At 39.3% G+C, this 25304-nt stretch overlaps 1 protein-coding gene across 1 annotated transcript in view; it reads right to left on the minus strand.

Moving 5' to 3' along the window:
- Window positions 1-25304, minus strand: part of CCDC178 (coiled-coil domain containing 178) — a 245073-nt gene that overhangs the window by 71484 nt on the left and 148285 nt on the right. Inside the window, exon 18 of the mRNA XM_006766397.1 lies at window positions 2907-3056. Coding sequence (XP_006766460.1) covers window positions 2907-3056 — 150 coding nt within the window. The remainder of the gene's footprint in view (window positions 1-2906; window positions 3057-25304) is intronic.

The following is a 25304-nucleotide window of genomic DNA, read 5'->3' on the forward strand; positions in this document are numbered from 1 at the left end:
AACAAACACATGGGGATGTTACCAATATATTCACGGACTTTTTAAAAAGGAAGTAGATATAAAATACTTATTGGAAAGCTTTTGATGAAAATGGCTATTTTCACATAGAAGTCCAACCTGTTTTGAGACCTTGTTTTTCTTTCCTCTTTAGTGTTATTTTAAATTTTGAGATCTGATAAGTTTTAGACTGAGTTCTATCCTGTCATTAACCATGGACATGGCAAGAATTCTGCATAATCAGTTTTTGTTTCTTTCTGGTTTTCAAAGGGGGAGACAGCCATCACTGTAAATGTTAAAGGTGCAGGAAAATATCAAGAAGCACTTTCCAAAGGAGCAGACTTAATGTTATCACCAAAAGGGATAGGATAACATTCTAACACTCGAGGCACCTGTATACAAAATTGTGTTAAGGAAGGGAACATTCTTATTTTCATATTTGTTTTACTCCTCTATTACATTTTATTTGCTACTCTTGGTGTAAAAAAACCCACAGAAATATGAAAAATGTGTAATTTGTAGAGAGAATAGTACTCCCTAAGAACTTATAATTATTTACCATGCTAAAAGGAATGCATGTTTGCAAGCATTGAAATTACTCTAAAATAGGAAAAAGATACACAAAAATTCCTAAAAGTGAGACCCATTTTACTTGGCAAGGGAGTAAGTGTGGAGCAGTGCTTTCGTGTGCCTAAAACGAAGGTGGTCAAAAGATTGGAACCATGGGAAACATTGCAATCTCAAGGAAATGGACTAAAATATTGAAGGGTTTTTGCAGGTTTGTTGGCCAAATGCCATGGCGTAAGCGGTGCATTAGCCGCAGTGACATACGATCTCTCACTGACAGGGCTCCCTGCAGCAATAAGGCCTCTCTGTCCAGCGCAGCAAATTGATCTGAGGTGACGCGGACAAGGGCAGCCTGCACCTGATGACCTCACCGCTGAAGGGCGGAAATGAAGAATGAGGGGAAGCACAGATAAATCTCTGAAAGATCCCCTGAAACAGGTCTGCTGAAAGGGGTCCGCCCGAGGGCTCCCGTCGCCGAAACCCCGGCCCCTTGCTGCCCACTGTCTGTTCATCCAGGGGCCTCACTCCTTGGACACCCCTTGGATCTGGAACCCAGACTTGCTTTCAGCCCAAAGTGACATGAGGACAACTTTATTCTTGCTGTGCAAACACTATGTTAGCGATCTCTCTTCAAGGCTTGAATTTTTCACTATTCCTACAGGTAGCGAACGTATTTACTGGTCACCAAAGGATTCTATGCAAACCGATAGCAAGCACACATGATTTTTTTCTTTTCCTCCTGGTTAGAAAAAGAAATACAGCGGAGCAACTGCTTTTCTCCTCCTCAATTCCCAGCAGCAAACAGCATGTTTAACCTCAATCACAGTGTCAAATGCATGGAGTGAACGGACAGAGGCTCCATGGACACACCCTGCCTTTGAACGCAGCACGGCCATTTGAGGACACTCTGATTTGGGTATAAAGAACTGTATTCTCTGTTCTTTCCCAAACACATTTACCCATTGACCTGCCTTTATCCTGTTACTGCTTCAATACAAATTCTTAAGAGAAACAGTCCCTTTCTCCCAATATACTGGGAAGGACGAACCTGCATGAGACGCACAGGGGGCTTTACGGGCGGCAGCCCAGGTGAATTTAATAGCTACTCACACTCACATGGAAGCCCTTTATTAAAGTAACCATGGATATATCTTTTTTATTCCTAATCAATTTTCTTCTGAGGTAAATCTTATTTTCCCGATGAGAAAACTAAAGTCAGGAAAGGTAAATTACTTGCCAAGATCACTGAGCTGGTATCAGTGCAGTTTGTACTCCAACCCTGGCCATCTGTCTTCCCAGTGTTCCAGAACAAGGAGGGGTAAATGTGGTGTGCAATCTTAAACTGCTAATTTATAGTACAGTAATGTGGTAACAACAAGAAGACATAGGATCCCTTAGAGTCTACTGGTTCTTATGGCTAGATAAACTGTTAAAAAATAATTATGCCTTGCCCGACTGGTATGGCTCAGTGGTTGAGTTTCGACCTATGAACCAGGAAGTCACGGTTTGATTCCTGGTCAGGGCACTGGCCCAGATTGCGAGCTCGATCCCCAGTGGAGGGCGTGCAGGAGGCAGTTGATCAATGATGCTGTCTCATCATTGATGTTTCTATCTCTCTCCCTCTGCCTTCCTCTCTGAAATCAATAAAAATATATTTTTAAAAAATAATCATGCCTCTATTTTTGAAATTTAAATTCTGGGAAGAAACAAATATTCAAAGAAAAACAATTTTTCTGCTCCATGAGAGTCTGGAGAAGGGTATTGAGGAATGGGGGGCACCTAACACTCCAGCAATAAAGCGTTCTCTCTCCTTTTCATTGTGGTATATTGTAGGTCTTCCTTTCCCATTTTTACAGAATATACTTGAATTCCCAGTGATTTCCAGGAACCAAGAAGGCCAACTATTTCTCCAAGTTTCTAATTAGGCCCCATATTTCAAAGAAAATAGAAAACAAAAGTTGAAGCCCATACATCATGAGGACGACTTAGTGATGCCTCATGGGACATTACCTATAGACAGAATTGAAATGAAAAGTCTATAAAATATGTAAATGTATGAAATATAAAAATTTGGTATTCCAGGTCATAATCATTTAAAGCACAGTAGTATAAAATGGTGGATTAGAAACTATTTTTTAAAAAAATTTCCCGAGTATCCTTTCAAAATCAAATTTCAAAGGCTTAATAAAATAGACCACAGAACTCGACAAAAAGAGAAAACATGCCATATGGTGGCATATACAGGACCATCATCAGAATCAAAACCCCATGGCTGACCACCTGTAACTTTATATATTATATACGTCCAGTAAATCATTATTTTAAAAAAATTAAAAACCTACCTCTCTTTTATCTCTAATTGAAGCATTAAGTGATAACTGTCGATCATATTGGTAGAAATAATTGTCCTTCTCTGCTAGGAAACTCATCTGTAAACGCTGATACTCTTGAGCTAAACGTAGGTTTTCTACGAGGGAATCATCCTGTAGTTTCTAGAAGACAAACATATGGGCATTTTTCATTAAAATCATTTTACCTTATTTTTGGATTTATATCATTTGAATGATCTAAAAGTATATTATATATTCCAGAAAAACAATAAAACCAGAAAGATGCTTCCCCTGACAACAATATGCTCCCTGGATGACATAGTTTTCCTTCATGATGCCGGTTTGTTGTTGTTGTTTCACATTGATTTAGCAGAGTCTGTCTACCTTCCTTCCCCACTCTTTTCTGGACTTCCTCCCATCATGCTTTAGGAAGGACCCAGTCCTGGAAGGCTCCACACCGTCTCCTAGCAACCTTCTTCCCACTTCCCACCCCTTTTTCCTTTCTTCAAGCCCCACTGCTCAAATAGGTTGAAGACAGTTGGGAGCTTAGAACCTTACATCCAAAAGTTTCAGAGTGGTGGCACTCCCAGAAAACACTCCCAACAGAGAGAAGGAAAGAGTAAAAGGCAGGGGCAAGGACTCAGCATTTAGAAGCATCCTTAATAGCACAATGAGAGCCGTTATTTCTTACTAGTATTATTTAGCTGCATTAAAGGTTAAATCTGCTGTCTGTATGCAGTTGAGAACTTTGTAACACTCCTATGACTAAGTAAATATATGTCCAATCTAATAAGAACCACTTAGAACTTATGCAACATTACCTGATAGCAAATAGGGGCCGACCTCTTATTTTAAATTAGATGTATGAATTCCGTTTAACTGCTGATTCTTTTTTATATTTCTAGCACAGAAATTTTCTCTGGCTCCTTCAAAAAATATGGTTATCAACAACCTTAAGTATTTTCAAACTTGCAATTCCTCTGATGGGAATATATTCTAAGCAAAAAGCTTTATCCATTACAACATTATTTATAGTAGCAAAAAGTTTTCAAAAACACTTAAGCAGATTAATCATGATAATGATAATGGTGATTAAATAACTAGATATGAAAATAACCATTGTGAAGCAATTAAAAATGTGATTGCCATTACATCAAACCTTTAGTATAAGTTATTATAAACATACTGTGGTATAAGAATGTGCATAGATAAAATGTAATTTAGCAGAAAACTGCCCGTACAAATATTTCTGTATTTACACACTTGAAGATTTATTAAGGTCAACAAACATATTTCTCATGAGAACCTGGTATCCATATTGATCCCTAATGATCAATACTATGTCATAGCTGTTCTTCAAAAAAGCCAAAATGATGACCTGAGAACCATTTTACATGTCCCTGTTCTAATTCTGGCACAGTAATTTAATGTTAAATTATTTAAAAAATGAAAATATTTACTTGATAGAAACTTCTATCTAGTAAACTTGACTAAATTCACATAGAGTTATCTTTAGTAGGAGGACAAAGTATCTATGGTTATTTTTATTTGGTGCAAATACTTTCAAAAAGAGTTACAATTCTCTTTGGTATCTTAACACTAATATTAAAATCTGATCTTCAAGTGGTTAACTTGGAACTTGGATAAATGTTCTGGAGGCAGAAGAAGGAATCATGCTGAATTTGTTCATTTGTTGTTTAATTGAACATAATAAGCATATCTCTGATCCCTGCGATATTCTACTTCTCAATTACATTTCTTTCAAACCTTAGATGGCTACTTTAAACATGGTATTTGAGAGGAATGCTACAAAAGTGGGAGGATTTGCATTAAGTTATTGAATGGCACTTAATTGTGGATATACTTGGCATTTTATCCTTTGCTCAACTGTGTAATCTGCAGCTTTACTTTCAAATAAATATACTTTCAATTTCTGTATCACACCATTCTGTTTTACATGCCATAATTAGAGTCAATATCAGGAAACTGAATTATGTAGTTAGGCCAATGAATCTTCAAAAGATTTGTATATCAGTCATGATATTTTACATTACCACTTCCCAGTGACAGGTACATGGAAGGATTTGCCCATTCACCATCTATTCCTGAAAGCCAGTGACCTTCAGTTGTGCAATAAAGTTTCGGTTTTCTTCATTTTAAATAACGGCATTCTGCTGACACTAAAAGTGTTTTTTATGTTTAACTGTGGTTCCACCTCACAACTCTGACTGTTTTAATTTTAACCAACAGTATTATAACGTCCAAATGAAACAAAGGGGGAATGATCATTATTGGTAGAAAATGTCCAGGAGAAATAATGCTACCACTACTAGAATTGGACATCTTATAAAATAATAACCGTAGAAAATATTTAATATGGGCACAAAAGTTGGGTTGGTGATATAATGAAAGGGTGAGAAGAAAGAAGAAACTAGTAAGAGAAGATGACGACTTTCACGGGCTTTCCAATTCAAACCCAGCTGAATCCTGTCTGTGTAACCCATCTATTTATGGTCTTAGCTAAGCGTGAACTTAAAAATAACGTTTCTAAAACCATTAAGAAAAATTCTCTGTAGATTAAAATAACTGCACTGTGAGTTGATTTACAATATTATTTCATCACTCGTTCATTTTCATTTCAGTTACTTATTCATAACTTTTCATTGAGTAATTACTATATGATGAGCTCTGAGATATAATGGTAAACCTCAAAAATTTGACGTCTTGTAGGAGAGATTTATATTAAAAAATCATTCAAATGTATAATAATAAAATAAACATAAGCCTTTTGCATTTATTAGATTTCCATATGTTTTAGATTCACCCCAAAAGGTCTAAATAAAATGACACCTCAAAGCCAGATTAACTGGTATATATTCTAATTATTAACGATGATCAAGATGAGGGAACATTGGAGGTATGGCTTGATACAGAGAAGAGGCATGGTGAGTATCTGTGAAAGTTTCCATGTTACCTGGGCTGAATGCAGCAGAATGATGCTGCCCACTGAGACCTGCTGAGGTCCAGCCAGACACACCGACCCTGGAGGAAGTCTAAGTCCAGGGGAACTGTTTTCTTTTGTAACTTAAGATGGACTGATGGCAAGGAAGATTACAGGAAGGAAACAACTTGATCTAAACATCCTAGAAAGATGGTTATAATCCTATCTAATAAAAGACAAAGATGCTAATTGACCATACCTTCGCTATACCCATTAGCCAATCAGAGCGATATGCAAATTAACTGCTAACAAAGATGGCGGCTAATTTGCATACTGCAGGCAGGCGGGCCAGCGCGAGCCGCCATCCGGCCCCCGTGTGCGGCCCTGGGCAGCAGACTTGGCGGCGCGATCAGCCGGAGGAAGCCCTATTCTTGCAGGAATCTTCCTGAAACAGGCCTCTGGTTGAAAATATTAGCACTGTACACGTAGGTGTAGAAAACCGGCATAGCTATTTACAAATACTTAAAATAGTCCTAGGGTCTAAGGCTAATTTATTAATGTGTCATCTGTACCCTCAGTTACTCTTTTTTAAAATATATATATTTTTATTAATTTCAGAGAGGAAGAGAAAGATAGAAACATCAATGATGAGAGAGCATCATTGATCAACTGCCTCCTGCATGCCCCCTACTGGGGATGGAGCCTGCAACCTGGGCATATGTCCTTGATCAGGAATCAAACCCAGGACCCTTCAGTCTACAGGCTGACGCTGTATCCACTGAGCCAAACCTGATAGCAGTAGTTCTCAACCTTCTGGCACTTTAAATATAGTTCCTCATGTTGTGACCCAACCATAAAATTATTTTCGTTGTTACTTCATAACTGTAATGTTGCTACTGTTATGAATCATAATGTAAATATCTGATATGCAGGATGGCCTTAGGCGACCCCTGTGAAAGCGTCGTTCGACCACCAAAGGGGTCGCAACCCACAGGTTGAGAACCACTGGTCTAAAGGCTTTAGGACACACTGATGTCATCTATTGAATCTCCCCAGGCCCCACACACGCCTCTGGCACATTTCTGCCAGTTCGGGGCACTGTGTGGATAGTTTTGCATTCAGTGGTGCTCTGATGTTATTAAAGCGGATTTGGAGAATGTGCAGGGGGTAGACTTTAGGATAAACGAGACATGGCGGCTCTAAGTCCCTTTGTTAGCATGTCGCTTCGAAAGCATGCTTTGTGATTCATGGGAATGATCAGAGTGAACACAAACACTGAAACACATGCCGCTTCTCTAACAGACAGGGAGAAAACATGCATGTATGAAGGGCATCGCCTACTGTGTGCACAGAGGTGCTGTGGTATTGCTGCTCCCTTAAAATCTATACACTGATTACTACAGAAACGAGGGTTCTCCCCGTGTTCCCAGGGAGCCAGTCTGTGAGAATGATATGTGTCGATACCCTGAAGCCTCAGAGGAGCAAGTAACTGTTTTAACTCTCCCAGGACCCCCTTCTTTGTCTGTGCTGCCATGGAAACCAGTCTCTTGTCCAACATGAGTTGTCCGATAATTAGTCTTGAACATTCTTGATTTTGAAGTGAATCAGTCTTCTGCATCAACACTGTGACATGCCTCAAACTCTCTCTAGGGCTGTGTTTGACAAAATCCTCTCTGGTTATTAAAAAAAAAAACTTATTGAGCAACTTATATACACAGCACTCTGGGAGACACCGAGAGAGGTCAAACAGCACGTTTAAGACTCTGCTGGGTGAAAGCGGCCACACTTCAGCTGACCGTTAAACCTGCTGCCAGAGTCCAGAGCGAGACTCTCCTTAGCGACCCCTCTCCAGTGCCCGGGTCCGACTCCACACAGGACTTCTTACCTCAGATGCCTGACGGGTTTACACATTTAGCTACTGCCGATTTACTCAAAAATTTACCAATGGACGCTATGACATTGCCTCTCAGAACTCAGAGAAAGGTTTACCGGGTATTTACAAATACTCTGTATGAACCCTGTTTGCTCCTGACTATTTCTGACTCTGTTCCATGTATATATTTGATTAGGAATTATTGATAACTACATGAAAAAATACACAATTTCAGGGCAGAAGGAGCTAGCACTCAGATAAGAGAATTGAGGCATTCACAAATCTAACTACATCAGAACACATGCTACATGACAACGGGTGAAAGACATATCCAAATAAGAATCGTAGTTCCATGAGAGATCAGTTCTAGTGAGAGTGATGAGCACAGGTCCCAGGCAGAGTTCACGTGTGAGCAGATGCTGAAGGTATTTCATGTACAGGCCCTGCGTGTGTTCTTGGCAAGGACTACCTGGCCTAGAACGCAGAAGCTTGTGAAATAGGTCAGAGCACCCGGTTAATGTGGGGGTGGTTCATAGACAAGGAACCATTACCTCCAGGCTGACTGCAGCATTTCTCCTTTAAGTGCTCGATGCTTTAGGAAACGCTATACAAATGCCACTTATATTAGCTATTAAATTTGCATTTGATCGTTTCTTTCAATATAATTGTATGTCCCCTCTAAGTATCCAGTATAACTGATTAGAGAAACATATGATAAGGAGATTAAAATCAGTGTCATGTAACCTACAGTCCCAATAAATTCATTCCTCCAAGTTAAAATCTCTAACTCAAAAAAAAAAATCTCTAACTTAGCCCTGGCTGGGCGGCTCGGTTGGTTGGAACGCCATCCTGTAAACCAAGAAGCTTGTAGGTTCGATCCCAGTTTGGGGTGCATAAGGGAGGCAACTGATTGATGGTTCTCTCTCACATGGATGTTTTGTTTGTCTTTTTTCTCTCTTTCTTCGACTCTCTCTAAAAATCAATAAAAAAACATATCCCCTAGTGAGGATTAAAAATAATATATAGATAGGGTGTCCTAAAAATGTATACACACTCTTTAAATAATTATAAAGGCAGTGTTTATTAAAATACATTTCATTTTGAAAATTGAGCTATCAGCTGTTAACATGTGTACACATTTTTGGTACATCCTGTACACATAAAATAAATTGTTAAACTACATGTACATTCTAAATGATAGGCTCTGTAATAATTCCCCTAAATGTATTTATTAAAGAAACTTTCCATTTTAATCCTGAGTATGTATTTGAGTTAAATAGTGTATCCCCTAATACTGCTTAAGATCAAAAATAAAAAGATACTTGCATATTATTTCCTTTTTAAGTATTCCCATGCATTATCAGAATTTAACTATAGTGTCCACTGGTCAGTAGGTTAAAATGTAGTTTTAAAGTCTGCTACTCTTTTCACCATTTCATGTGGCAAATGGAACTATCTCCTCTTCACGTGCACCTCCTGGCTGGAATGGTTTAAGATTTCGAAGGTTTCCTATTTACTCACATTTTAATGATATACATTTCTACTTCACCAGTGGAGAAGGCTGATCAGTCACAGAAAGGTCAGTTAACACTAAATAGACCCTTTCCTTATGTAATTACAAAGAATCGTATCTCGTGCTGATGGCACTGTGCAGGGAGTGGGTGATGCAGAGAATTAATCCACCGCCTGGCCGGCCCATGGGATGGAGATTCCAACACAATAACCACAACTTATTCTAATTATGCCGCTTTAAAGGTCATCAGCAGAAGGAGTTAAGGAATGATCAACTAACTTTATCATAAAGTATGAATGTGCTACATAAATGCAGAGACTCAGAACTGTGCCTGGAAACTGCATTACAAATGAGGGAAAAACGGACCTAAATGGTCCCAGAATATACGTATGTGTGGCATGAATTAAGTAAGCTCGTTGAAAATGAAAATATATGGTATTTGTGACTTCCTATTGATGTGGTCAGGCAACCTGATCTAACCTTATGTTTGTAGACACTGCTTAATCTTGAAAATATTTTTTAAGTTTAATGCCAATTTCATTGCAACACTCATGTTATACCAGAATTTAAATATTTCTTTTTGAAAACCATTTGTTATAAAATAGTGTATGTATGCTGATTATATTACATGCAAATACTAGAGAGGCCCATGAAGTAGAAAATCAAAGTCCCTCTTGACAATAGCAGCCATTTTTATGCCCCAGAGAGAGTATTAACAATTTGGTGGAGGCCCATAAGGAATAGAAATTTTAAAAACTGGAGGCCAGGAAAGTCAGTTTTTTGTTCAATACCATAGAGGAAGAGAGCAGAATGAAGGCTGGAGACAGTCTTAACATCAGTCTAATACCCTTTCTGGGAGTATAGCACTTCCTAATATTGGATGTGAATTAGAGTGTTAAGACTTCTGACTGATATGTACTAGTATGAATGCTCTAATTTCTAAATATTCTATAGAGTTACATCAATCTTTCAAAATAAACTGGATGATCATAGAGAAAAAAAAGTTCTTCAAATTAAAAAAAAAAGTCCCAGTGTGTTTTCCTTGGGATGAAGAGCCAGGAAACATTAGGCTTATTGTCACAGAGGGGCCGGATGTCAGTACAGGAAATAATTTTCAGTCTAATAAGATATCCTCTGTGTAGAATTATTATTCATGCTTTCTCTTTTTGCTCCTTTCAGTGCGATACGGAGTCAGATATTCCTCTTTCTAAGAAATCAAGATACAGGTATCTCTAGTTACCTGATGTTGTTTTTCACCTTAGGGCACCATCCAAACCTGATAAAATAGCTTAAGTGGAAATAGGATTTAAAATACCTCGGGCAGAGGACATACAAATGGCCAACCGACACATGAAAAGAAGCTCAACTTCACTACCACCAGGGAAATGCAATCAAGACCACCACAAGACATCATCTCACACCTGTCAGACGGGCCATTATTAAATGGACGAGAGGTAACAAGTGCATTGAGGATGGAGGAAAAGGACCCTCACCACTGCTGGTGGGAGTGTAAACTGATGCAGCCTCTACAGGAAACAGTACAGGTTCCTTAAGAAACTAAAAATAGAACTTCCATGGATGCAGACATTCTCTTTCTGGGTATTTATCCAAAGGGGAAAAACACACACACTAACCCAAAAAGACATATGCACCTGTAATTCGCTGTAGCATTATTTACAACTGCCAAGACACGTAAGCAATCTTAAGTGCCCATCCGCAGATGTTGGACAAACAAGAGTGGTTCATATATACCATGGAATATTACTCAGCCATCAGAAGTGAAATCTGGACACGGATGGATCTAGAGGGCAAAATACTAAGTGAATGAACTAAGTCAGACAGAGAAAGCATAGATACAGAGAACAAAGTGATGGTTGCCAGAGGGCTGGGATGGGGGATGAGCAGAAAAGGGGAAGGAGAATAAGAAACAAACTCTCAAAAAAAAGTATGTAAGTCATGAGGATGTAATTTACAACCTTGGGAGTAGAGTCAGAAACATCATAATAACTATGTACATGATCGATAGTTATTAGACATTGTGGTGATCACTTTGTAAGGTGTATAAGTGTTGAATCACTATGTTGTACACCTGAAACTAATATAATCCTGTATGTCAACTATAATTAAAAACACATTTTAAGTAGGATAAAATACCTAAAGCCATTTTCTATAGATACTGATCTTGAGATGCATCTACTCCCCCAAATAACTTAATCGATATATGGAAAAAATCATATTCTAGAAGCTGGGATCATCCCGGCTTGCTGCCTATTTTATACTGGGAATATCTATACTAATAAAAGGGTAATATGCTAATTAGACCGGGTCAATCCCACATCTTCTGGATGTCTGACTTCCTTCTGGACAGTTGGGGGGTGACCAGGCTGACAATGGGGCACTTAAGGGGCAAATAGGGAGGCAGTTAGGGAGAGACCAGGCTGGCAGGGGGCCAGTTAGGGGGCGACCAGGTCAGCAGGGGACCGGGCCTAAACCAGCAGTTGGACATCCCCTGAGGGGCCCCAGATTGGAGAGGTTGCAGGCCTGGCTGGCTGAGGGACATGCCCCCAACCCCAGTGCACAAATTTCGTGCACCAGTCCTCTAGTGCAGTGGTCGGCAGACTGTGGCTCGCGAGCCACATGCGGCTCTTTGGCCCCTTGAGTGTGGCTATTCCACAAAATACCATGTGCGGGCATGCATGTACAGTGCAATTGAAACTTCGTGGCCCGTGCACAGAAGTTGGTATTTTGTGGAAGAGCCAAACTCAAGGGGCCAAAGAGCTGCATGTGGCTGGCGAGCTGCAGTCCACCGACCACTGCTTTAGTGTATTAATATGTGGTGAAAAGTGTAAGTATTAATATTTTCAACTTTTCTTTGAAAACAGGCACTAGTGGTATAATTCCATACAATGCATATCTCCGTCACCGCAATCTGCATGATGTATTAGTATTCATGTTTTATTAACATTAATTTCCACCTTTTGTGACCTTTGTGTCTTATTAATACTTTTGCCCCTGTGTGTGGGACAAAGTCACCTCTCAGTAACTATAATTGAACAAATGAATAGGTGAGTGAAACTGGATAATATTCATGCCTGTTGAACGCACAGCTACCTCCAGAGAAAATGGGTGCACTGGACAGTAATGATTTTTATTTTCATCAGAGTAGCTCCTTCTGAAGGGATGTGCATAAACAAGTGGACATTTCAGAGTATCACACAGGGGTGGCGTTTTATAGGGTTTTGTTTATTCTGTAGAGAAACATTTCACAATTACAGGAATTTATCCATTTACATGTTTACTGAGGAAAATAATAAGGTTTCCAGTTCTTTAAATCCTAGTTTGTAAAAGCAGTTCACTGTATAATCTCTCTGTGTTGCATTCCAGTTTACTTGTAGGTTTCCTTGGAAGACTAACAGAAATCTAAGCTACCTGCTTTGCTGCCTTTCTACACGTTGCTAAGCTGTCTTCTTACAACTCAGGAGATTAAAATTAAAAAAAAATAGTAAGACAGTCTCACATGAAATAACTAGCTGATTTTTAAAAATTACAGGGGCTCTTCAGGGTTGCAGATGGATAGGAACACTTTAAGAAAAAGGAAAATATGTAAGAATACAAAAGCAGCATTCAAATAGTCTTATCCCAGAAATTTCTGAACAAAGCAATCCTGCATTCCCTGCCTATTTCAGTGACTTATATATGAAGAAGTGATACACGCTTTAAATAGAAACCACACTTTATACACCACTCTCTTCAGAGGAGATCAGCAATGCTACTCAGTGTCCTGGGATTCAGCCCTTCTTTGGGCCAGATTTCATTCCCTACCTCCTGTGCCATGGTCAGTGTCAGACCAATTTCTCTTCCTCCTGAAAGTTTCTTTTATTTTTGTCAAAAGAAAAGAATAAAAGAAAGAAAAGAAGGGAGACTGAGCCTCTGGAACCAAATCCTACATCCACTCCAGAAACTTCAGTGTTGTCAAATGTCTACCTTCCTTTGACCTCAGAGCAACATTTGGCCCGAGGACAGCCATCATGTGGAATCCTGTTCAGATGCTGTTGGGTATGGAAACTTGGACCCTCTTAAAAGGAGAGACTCATGAGGTTGATTTTGACTAAAATAATATTCATGGAAGCTATCTGAAGGCCACGCAGGCCATCCATTCTTCCAGACCGTCAAGATCACGTCAGCCCTTCAGAAGGTATGTCCTTGGGGCTTCTCGTGGCTAACCGTGGGCGCTCTAGTCCCAGTAACCTGTGAATATGCTACTCTTCATGGCAAAGGGGGTTTGAGATGGGACTAAGGACACAGATCTTGAGATGAAGGGAGTTTTCTGATCATCTCGTTGGGATTATCTAACCACGTGGATTCTTGAAAGTGAAGAATCTTCCCAGGCTGAGGTTCAGAGAAGAACGGAAGCAGCAGAAGAAAACTGAAGCGCAGACCCATTTCCTCCTCTCCCTTTGGAGAACGACGGAGGAGGCTGCGGGCCAAGGAATGCAGGTGGTCTCTGGCAGGTGCAAAGAGGCTACCAGCGGGCAGGAGAACAGGACCCTGACTCTCGCCACAAATCAGAACAAGCAAGGAAGCAGGCACCTTCCTCAAGTCTCCAAAAAGGAGCGCAGCCCTCACAACAACTTGATTTGAACCCAGTGAGACTCACATGACTTCTGACATTCAGGGCTGGACTATAATAACTTAGTATTAGTTTAAGCCTCTAAGTTTGCAGTAATTTATTATGGTAGTGATATGAATCTATTAAGGTGATCCAGGTATTGTGTGAGCGAGTAGATTTAGAAAAAATAATGTTTCATAAAAACTAGTAGTTTAATGGTGGAAAATCAAGCATTATAGCTTCTTTGCAATAAGTTCATTAATAAGCGAATTAAAAAAAACTTCAATAACTTATTCATTTTGTATGAAACATTTGTTTTCTATTAGTATGTGAAGTAACTTGTAGCATGTCAATAAACACTGAAAAGTCAATTCTAACATGATATGGACTATGCCATGAACCCCTAACTAAATCACTGCTTATGTTAACAGTGATAGATAAACTATCATCTCTAAGTCAAAATAATTTTTTCATCCACTTGACTATTCATCGATTATATTTTATAGTGCTAAAATTAAAATTAGTGAAAAATTCTAAGTAAAACTTTCTCCAGTTAATAATAATTAACTTCTTTGCTGATTAGCTGACCATGCAAATGTTTTTACCAAAGTGCTTGCATGTTTTGAAAAATGGTTTGAATTGGTAAAAATTTAACATGTAGTTTTTTTAAAAAACAACCCAACCACCAAAAAACCCTTCTATTAAGAGCTGCTGTTTCTTCTGGGGAAATTATCCAAGACAAAAACAAATCAGCAAATCAATCACCCTGCCTGCTCTAAGGCCTTGTTTTTCCTGTCCTGCTGCGGGTCTGGGCGTGTTTCTGCACGCTTGCTCCTGAGCTGTCAGCTGGTGGGCTTGTAGCGCAGTAGTGTATTTGTTCTTCCTTAAGTCGTAGCCGGGTCCAGCCTGCCCCCTCTTTCCAAGTCAGATGTAGTTACTATAAGCACGATTCAAGTACGGTGACTGATGCAAAACCCAAAATATATGGACAGGTTAAGAAACTGTTGGGTGAAGAATTCTTTAAACTTTCAGAAATAGTAACCAACTATGACAAATGTACTTATGAACAGATTGCTGGGCTTCTGAGATTATCACACCTCTTCGTGTCTATGTACATAATGCAAGGAGCAGAAACTTGCAAAGCTGCTCTTTTAATCCAGAATATATATTCAGTATTCACCTTATTCTGTTTAATGAAGAAATGCAAAAATTTTGCAAATTTTTATACATCCTTTATAAAAAGTTGCTATACGTAGTTATAAGAATTGATATATTTTTTTTTATAACTAAATAGTCTTACAAAACCACCGAGATAAAAATATGGAAGAAAATCACCCAGAAGCTTCCCTCATGCCCATTTGCTGTCAGTAACGAATCACACCCCCGACACACAGGCTTTGTTGGTCCTGATCTGCATATAATTATAATCCCACAGTAGTCTCTTTTTTGAAAAAAAAAGTTTCAATTACAGTTGACTTACAATATTATATTTAGTTTCAGGTACACAAAATAGTGAATAGACATTTATATAACGTGAAGTTTTTGGTAGATACACTAGTATACTAGTACATATACTGGTATACCTAAGTATTTGATGTTTAGTTATTCATTTATATTTTCTTTTCTTTTTTAAATATATTTTATTGATTTTCCACAGAGAGGAAGGGAGATAGTCAGAAACATCAATGAGAGAGAAACATCAATCATCTGCCTCCTGCACACCCCCTACTGGGGATGTGCCCGTAACCAAGGCACATGCCCTTGACCGGAATCGAACCTGGAACCCTTCAGTCCACAGGCCAACTCTCTCTCCACTGAGCCAAACCGGTCAGGGCTCTTTTCTTTTTTTTTAAAAAAAAGTATGTTTTTATTTATTTCAGAGAGAAGAAGGGAGAGGGAGAGAGGGATAGAAACATCAATGATGAGAGAGAATCATCAATAAGCTGCCTCCTACATTCCCCACACTGGGGATCAAGCCTTCAACTCAGGCATCTGACCTGACCAGAAATAGAACCACCGTGACCTCCCAGTTCATAGGTCAATGCTCAACCACTCAGCCATGCTGACCCTGTAAGATTTTTATTTTCTAGTTATTTGTGGCTAGTGCATGGAATTATATTTTTATTTATTTTCTATCCACTGACTTCCCCAAATTCATGAATTTTAGCAGTTTATCTGTCGAATCCTTTGAACTTCCTATGTGCAAATAATATTTTCAAATAATTGTAGCTTCTAAAACCATCTTTCATCATGTTAAGTGAATTATTTTATATTTCTAGTTTGCTGAGAATAATCATGAATGGCTTTTAAATTTCACAAACTATTTTTATTTTCTATTTTAAATTTCTATATGTATTGAGACTAAAATTTGATCATGTTCTTCCTTCCTTTGTTAATGTGATAGACTGTCTTTATTGAATTTCTTAAGGCTAGAAATTGTTTGCTTTGATTTGGGGCAAGTCAAACATCTCCCTAACCATTTTTTTGCATGGTTTGATAGCCCATTTCTTTTTATTGATGACTACTATTCCAGTGTATGTATATACCACTGGTTTTTTATTTATAACTAAAGGCCCAGTGCACGAAATTCATGCCAGGGGCTCAGCCATCACAGCCCAGCTTCGTCCGGAAGGACGTCCAGAAGGTCGTTCGGCTGTCTGGTCTAATTAGTATATTACGCTCTTATTATAATAGTTTTAGGGTAGGGTTATTCAGTGTGATTCCTTTTTTAAAATTTATCTATGTTGTTGAAAGTATTACAAATGTCCACTTTCATTTTCCCCCCTATTGACTCCCTCCTTCCTACACCTACCCCTCCAAGCCTTACCAATTTTGCATGTTATTAGTTACCTTTTCTCAGTCTATTTATAATAAGAAAAAGCAACCATTTATTTAAACACAATCAATACAAAGATAGCAGTAAGATATAAGAGGAATAACAGGTTATCAAATTTATTATGTACTAAGTGTGTAATACTAGCACCCTCTGTTCATAAGAATAAAATTTGTCCCAATGGCCTAAATGATGGTTATAAAAATAAAATAACAAAAGTGTAAGTGAAAATCCATAGTAAACTATAAGGAAGGATTACTAATATGAAATTCAAATAATAATTATTATAGTTCATTGTAGCTCTATTTAATAAGATAATAATGAAATATGTAACTTGAATTTTCTTCCCTAGTGCTTATATTTTTCTTGAACATTAAAGTAGGCTTTGTCTATCGATGTTCCCCCCCGCCCAACTTTTCACATTGCCAAAACTGATGAATGAGAAGGTTTTAATGAGTCTCCACCAAACTGTTGTATTAAAGATGAAGTATTTATCCTGCTTTCATAAATTCATAAATTTATCAAAATTTAAGGTGGATAATAACTTTCACTTTTATATTTTGGTAGAAAAAATATTGTAATTGTTCATAGCTTTAGTATAAATGTAGTTTTCTAAAATGAACTCTCCGGCCTAAAACCACTCAGATCCGTACCAGCACAGTCTCAATTTCTCTCCAGTTTCCCATATAGAAAAAAATGGACCAGTAACCAAATTCTTTGCTCACTTGGTTAGATAACTCCATATATTAATTTTCTTCTTATATCCAACCTTCATGCCAAGAAAAAAGAATTAATGGAAAAATTAAAAATAGAAGATAGATGATCATGTCCAATCAAGCCTGCTAATTATATTCAAAATTTAGATTTACTCTGGAAAAAATTAGTTTTGGAGTTTTCTTTCTCCTTAATTTTCCAGCTAGATACCTTATTCATTTATCAGACAGCTGGGTGATGGAATTCTGGGATGGATTATGTTTTCCTAAACGATAAAGGACTCAGCACTGGAAGAGAATACAAAGGCAGAGACACGCTGTCTATGGCAAGCTTCACTCCGTCCACTTTCTTTTTTTAAATATATTTTTATTGATTTCAGAGAGGAAGGGAGAGGGAGAGAGATAGAAACATCAATGATGAGAGAGAATCACTGATTGGCTGCCTCCTGCACGCCCCCACACTGGGGACTGAGCCTGCAACACAGGCATGTGCCCTGACCGGGAACTGAACCATGACCTCCTGGTTCATAGGTTGACATTCAACCCCTGATGCACTCTGTTCACTTTCATATCCAGTCAGCTTTAATGCTGGATCATCATACCAAACATCTTCCCTGTTATCATCCCTCCATTTGTTTTTGGTGATAATTCTGTACCCCTGCATGCGTCCTTATGGCCAGGAAATGGTGGGGGAATTCCAGCATTTTCCACAGAGGGAAGACATAAATGTCAAAGGAAACCCATGCTGATGAAAAGGCACACCTATCCATGAAACTGTGGGCCTACCGTAACTATGACAAATGACTGTGATTTCTGTTCATACAAACCAAAGGTATTTTAAACAATTTTTACAAAAATAAGGTCATAGTCTTTGATGAGAGATTTCTCTTTATAAGAAAATTTTGTAAAGCGCAACTTGACCTAAGCATTTCTTTTGAATTCCCCCTGGAATATCAAATAACAAAAGAAAACACACACTCAACAAGATCAAAAGTGTGCTGATGGGGAAACCACGATGAATTAAATTATAATTTAGTTTTCCTGAACATTAAAACTTTTAAAAAATATTTTATACGCTTGTGCACATTTAATTATTTTGTGCAAATTATCTGTTTAAAAACACACACATACACACACACACACAGACACACACACACACACTCCTGGTATGTTTCAAAGCATTTCTTGTGTTGGCCTTTGATCTTGTTAGAAACAGACTTAGTGACTTGTCATTGGTATAACATTCCTTAAGTGACTTTAGAATAAGCTGGGGTGAAAATCCTAAATAAATAAGAACTCTAAAATTAATAAGAAAATCATTTGTGAGGATACTAGCGGTCTTAAAATGATCACAACTACCTAGTAGATCTTACTCAGATGAAATTCATTACCTTAAAATTTAACATCTTGGCAAAGTCCTCAACACTAATTAAAATAATAGCAATGGAAGAGAATCCCCAATTACTCTGTTTAGGATAAAATTACAAGGACTATAAATCTCCAAGCTTCAGGGCATAAACTGATCACCAGCTGGGGTGAAAAAGAAATGTCTACCTATTGTGTAGTTTTGCAAAATTAGGTACATTATATGTTTTACTCCCGCAGAAACATCTGGTACAGGCTACTGTCTCAGAGGCTTCTGGACTAAACCCACGGACGCTCCTCGGTGATGTTACAGAAATTGTGCATTTTCTTTAATCCTAATCACATTCACTGTATCTTAGAAATGCTGAATTCTTAATATTATTGCTTCAAATTCTTCCCAACGTCATTACAGATGTCAGATAGAACACCAGAAATTCACAAGAGCTGGTGTTAGTCCCTTTGTCATACAACAGAGCCAACATCACTACAGACAATATTTGGTAGTTTCCACAGGGGAACATATAAATACATTAGTGAAATGCCCGTGGACTCTGACCTACTACGGGAGATGGAATGAGCGCAGTAAATGATGTCCTGCAACAGCTCTCCACCTGCCCCTGTTGTTGCTACTCGGATGAAGTGGCTGATTTAGTTTCAGATAAAACAGGTGTAAACCTGCGTGAATAAAAGGACTATACTCGCAGCGCTTCTCAACCTGTGGGCCGCAAACAATGAAAATACATCCTGCATATCGGGTATTTACATGACGATTCATAACAGTAGCAACATTACAGTGATGAAGTAGCAATGAAAATAATTTTATGGTTGGGGGTCACCACCACATGAGGAACTGTATTAAAGGGCCGCGGCATAGGAAGGTTGAGAACCGCTGGTAGAGGGTCTCTTCTTGCTTTTACTGGATACGATGAGAAGGAAGAGGGAGGAAAAGCCCGGGTGTCAGAGAATGACTGCAGCACAGGGTCTGCCTCTGTCCCGAGAATGCTGCCCAGAAGGGACCTGGTGGCCACTGTCACCCAGAGCAGCCCGGGAATATAGAGGGAGCTTAGCAGCCAGAAGGGAATAAGTGAGAAGAAGACCATTGCAATGGAGATTGAACACTGTGTTTTCAGAAATCATTACTAATGTTTAATAACCACTTAATAGTTATTAATCAGTTACTAATTCATGGTTAATAACTATACACTGGTCTTTTGGCCCTCAGTTAAAGGAGCCTTCAAAAAATCCAAAAGCAGAATAAGAGGCAAATAGCTTTTTATCACGTTCAGCTATCTTCTATCAAATTCCTGAACCACAAACCTGGTAATATAGAGGCCTGCAGTTTTTTTAATATTTAAATTTAATTTAAATGCCTTTAGGATAGTATCTTTCCAGTTCATCTTCGTCCCTGATACTCCTTAATGACTTAGTCCTAGTGTTTTCATATCCGGAAATTGCACTCATGGACGGTAAAAGCATTAATGCTTACAAATATTAGTATCTGTATAGCTCCATTTTATATAATTTGCTTTATTGCAATGCACTACACCCAGAGTTTGTTACAGCTTTACTGTAAGAGAGTCCTATGAAAAAGTCAATTTTCGACATCCTTTTCCCCCCATTAGAAACAAAAGTAATATCGATTTAAAGCCCCTATTTCTCAAACTCTGTTCACCACAATATTCCGTAAACACTTCAATAGAATCCCAACTAAAGCTTCAGTAGTCCCTGGACAGCGACGGAGTTCCTCCCCATACATTTCTCTATTAGGCTCTATCTGTGCATCCGGCCCTCCCCCCCTACCGCCCAGAACAGCACTCCATTGCGTTTGGGCTTTTCATAGACCCCAGGTGGGTTCCTGCCACACTTTTATGCACTTTCAAAAAAGCGGCTCTGGCCCTAACCGGTTTGGCTCAGTGGATAGAGCGTCAGCCTGCGGACTCAAGAGTCCCAGGTTCGATTCCGGTCAAGGGCACATACCCAGCAGGGAGTGCGCAGGAGGCAGCTGATCAATGTTTCTCTCTCACTGATGTTTCTAACTCTCTATCCCTTTCCCTTCCTCTCTGTAAAAAAATCAATCAAATATATTTTTTAAAAAAGTGGCTCTGCATCAGTCAGTCCAGGTTCACTCTCAATTTCCTCTGGAAAGAATCTGTTAACAGCTAGTCCTTAGGATAATTGCATTCTAAGTAGTCACATATCCTGGCTCTAGTATAAATGATATAGCTATCATTTATACTAGAGCCAGTATAAATGATGGCTATATTATTGCAAATAAGATGCATTCTAAAATTTCATCTTGACTAAATTAATGCCAAATGAAATTTGAGATATTTTTCTGCTCAAAACTTTTTAAACAGAAAGAATTTTTGCCCTATTTTCCTGATATTTTCTGACTTAGGATTTTTGAATCATGAACCTAGGGTGTGCCAGGCAGATTCCAAATCCAGGGGGTAGCGGCAAGCTGAGCTTCCACACAGGTGGCTTCGCCTTTCTAAACCTCCACATACCCCCAGGGACTTCTGGGAAATTTGGGAGATTCGGGTTATAAGTGCTCTTAAGTGAACCGTGTCCAGCACAGCCGGGGGTGAACTGAGGAGGGGCAGTGAAGGATTAAAGAAAACAGACAAACGAATATAGCTGGGGCCAGGTGGGACACTGTTCTCGGATGGAGAGACGGTGATACAGCCTGTAAGCTGAGTCTTTATTTTATAGTCAGCAAAACAAGGGCATGGTCAAGATGTTTACAATGTTCTCGTCAGTTTCAAATCTACTTAATTACATGCACCTGAGAACTCTATCAAGCTTTGTTTTGGCAGCACTTGCTGTACCTCCTGCAGCCCACATTCCTCAGCCACCTAGGACTGCAGGGTCGGACCATAAGGTCAAGCTCACAACCATAACCTTTGGCTATAATTGTGCTGGGGGGGGCTTTCTCTCCAATCTGGGACTTGTATGGGGCTTTTCCACAAGAGGACCGTGCCCTCTCATCAGTCCGAGGCTTGAACCTGTCCAAACGCTGTAGCCGCTCTCCACACTTAAGAACGTCTGCTTTGGAAGGAAAACCAAGGATCTAAAGTCGAAAAGTATAAGGTAGGAATGATCTCAACTAATGTTACAGAAGTAAAATTGGGGGTTAATATCCAAAATTTATAAAGAACTTATAAAACTCAACTTACACACACAAAAAACAATCCAATTTAAAAAAAGGCAAAGGGCCTAAATAGACACTTCTCCAAAGAGGACATACACATGGCCAATAGACATATGAAAAGATGCTCAACGCCACTAATCATTAGAGAAATGCAAATTAAAGCAACAATAGGTTATCACCTCACACTTGTCAGAATGGCTATAATCAATAAATCAACAAATAATAAGTGCTGGTGAGGATGCGGAGAAAGGGGACTTCCGTGCACTGTTGGTGGGAATGCAGACCGGTGCAGCCACTGTGGAAAGCAGTATGACATTAACTCGGAAAATTAAAAATGGAACTGCCTTAGCAAATTCCATTTCTGGAAATGTATCCAAAGAAACGTAAAACACTAATTCGAAAGAATATAAGCTCATTGCTGCATTATTTACAATAGCTAAGATTGAAAGCAACCCGAGGTCCATGAGAGGCTAAAAAAGCTGTGGTACATTTACACAATGGAATACTACTTGGCCATCAAAATGAAGAAAATGTTACCCTTTGCGACAGCATGGATGGACTTGGAGAGCATTATGCTAAGTGAAATAATTCAGTCAGAGAAAGACAAGTACCATATGATACCACTTACACATGGAATTCAATGAACAAAAAGAACTAACAAGCAAAATAGAGACAGACAAAATCAAGAGCAGTCAGGCGGCTCTGGTGGGGGGTTGATGGGAGGGTGAGAGATTGAACAAAAAAGGAAAAAAAGAGCAAGAATTCATGGACATGGAAAAAAAAGAAGCGAAAGTTAACAGAGTGGCTCTGTGTTAGTTTTGTGTGGCTGCATAAACAAATCACCACAAATTTAACAACTTGAAACTACACCCACTTACCATCTCACAGCTCTGTGGGCCAGAGCGAGGGTTCTCTGCTCAGTGTTCCCATTCAAGGTGTCGGCTTCCGAGTTCTCACCTGAGACTCCACCAGGGCAATTCGAGTTCAGCCTCCTGAGGTTGTTGGTAGAACTTACTTCCTGTCTGACTGAAACCCCCGTTTTCTTGCTGGCTGTCAGCAATGCCTACTGCTGTGGGACCCTACTGACTTCCTCAGGTCCATACCATTCGGCCCACTCCAGTTTCAAGCCAGCAACCAAGAATCTCCTATCAAAACCCTTCCTACACTTCAAATCTCCTTTCCCAGGAAAAGCCCAGTCCCTGTAAGGGCTCACCTAAATAGGTTAGACCAGATTAATCTCCTTTTCTTACAATCACCTGATTTGGGACCTTAATAACAGCTAAAAAATACCTCCTCGGCAGCACTTAGACTGCTGTTAATGGAGTGACTGGGAGAAGCTGTGTGTCATATAGCAGGTGGTGAAAATCTCAAGTTCAATCAGGAAAGCAGAACCACGTACCCAGATAAAGGAGCACCCTCATCTCCGAAGACAAGAGATACTGAGAAGATACCGAACAAACAGGCCTTGCTACATTTCCCTCAGTTTCCTGTGTTATCGCACACTCTTTGACCTCTCATGTTTCCACATCACTACTGACTCTATATCAATCCTATCATAAAAATACTCAAGTTTAACTGCTTCTCCCGGTCTTTCTTTATAACACTAATGCCTTGTGGGTCTGAGGCAATGTCCTCCTAGATGTAGTAGCTGATCTTAATCAGCATCCAACATGTGGTGCTATTTCTTCCTTTGTCAGGTGCATGAGTCAAGGGATGAAAATGGAATGGCTCCACTCACTACTATCCCTAATGTTCCACTAGCAGAAGTTTTGTTTTCCATCTCCATGGCCTTAGGTTTGCTCATCCAGAGGTTTTTAGATCCAAAGAAAAGGCCTTCCACCAGTGAACAAAATTATTCCACTGAACTAGAAGTTGAGATTTTCCCCAGACTATGGACTCCTCTAAATTAACAAACAAACATGAGGATTACTGTTCTGTCTGGGTGATTTATTCTGATGGAGAAGGGGAAACTGTCTTGTTACTACACAATGGGAGTAACGAAATGCATGTCTGAAATAGTCAATCCTCTAGGCATCATCTCTTACTACTCCCACATCTTATGATTAAAATCAATCGAAAATTATCACAACCTAATTCAGGGAGGACTGTTAATGGCCCAGTCTTCAGGAATTAAGGTTTGGATCAACCCAACAGGCAAAAACCCATGGCCAGCTGAGTTACTTGATGACAAAAGAATATGAAGTGGGCAGTGGAAGAAGACAGCTATAAATACTATCTGTGACCACATGGCCAGCTGCAGAAATAGACTGCGGTAGTTATGCGCATGTCCTCCTTATTTTGATATACGTGTGTCCCATATATCCCAAATATTTTTTGGTTTCTCCCCTCTCTTACCCTCTAATCCAGCGGTTCTCAACCTTCCTAATGTGGAGACCCTTTAATACAGTTCCTCATGTTGTGGTAACCCCCAACCATAAAATTATTTTCGTTGCTACTTCATAACTGTAATTTCGCTACTGTTATGAATTGTAATGTAAATATCTGATATGCAGGATGTATTTAGGTGACCCCTGTGAAAGGGTCGTTTGACCCCCAAAGGGGTCGCGACCCACAGGTTGAGAACCGCTGCAATCATTTAACTGACAGATAACTCTATTATCCCAGGATTCTAGTTTCAGTTATCAAAAGAAGAGGGACATCCCCCAGGGCCTTGCATCCTCTTCTGCGGAAAGGGTTAGCATGTTTTCAGATGCACGCAAGGGAGTTGTGTCATTATAGGTAGAAATTTGACTTTATTTTCGTCTTTATTTGGAGATTAAGAAAGGTCCGAGGAGATATGTTGGGTGCCTAGTTGACATCGGGTGGACTACGATGGCTTTTCTGATGTGTCAACTTGGCCAGCTTTCATCCCCCAGTTAATCAATCAGACACTAATCTAGGTGTTGCTGTGAAAGGCTGCTGCAGATGTGATTAAATCCTTTAATCAGCTGATTTAAGGAAGGCAATAATCCTAGATAATCTGGGCGAGTCTGACTTAATCATTGGAAGGATTTGGAAGCGGGGCGAGGCTTTCCAGGCGGTGAAGTGGGGAGTGGCAGACAGATACAGAAACAACTGGAGGGAAGAAATTCTACCTGTGAAATTCAATTTATCCTTTACAAGGACCGGCCCTAGAAATTTTGGGTTTACTTAGCTAGTCCCCACAGTAGCCTAAGCCAATTTCTTGTAATGAATGAATACACAGATTCGGAGGTAGGTAGGTGACAGATCTAGATGCAGACACAGACATCCCGATCCTACTTTTGTGTTTGAAATCCAGCTAATACAGGGGCCATCTTATAAACCTGCCCTCCCGAGGCTTTCTGGAAATGTGGCAAGCTACTGTAGCAATCACTGATTCAAAACAGGCTAGAGACTAGTCATGGCTACTACAGGCATCATCATCCTGGGA

This window comes from Myotis davidii, unplaced genomic scaffold (assembly GCF_000327345.1).
Source record: "Myotis davidii unplaced genomic scaffold, ASM32734v1 scaffold520, whole genome shotgun sequence".
NCBI lineage: Eukaryota > Metazoa > Chordata > Mammalia > Chiroptera > Vespertilionidae > Myotis > Myotis davidii.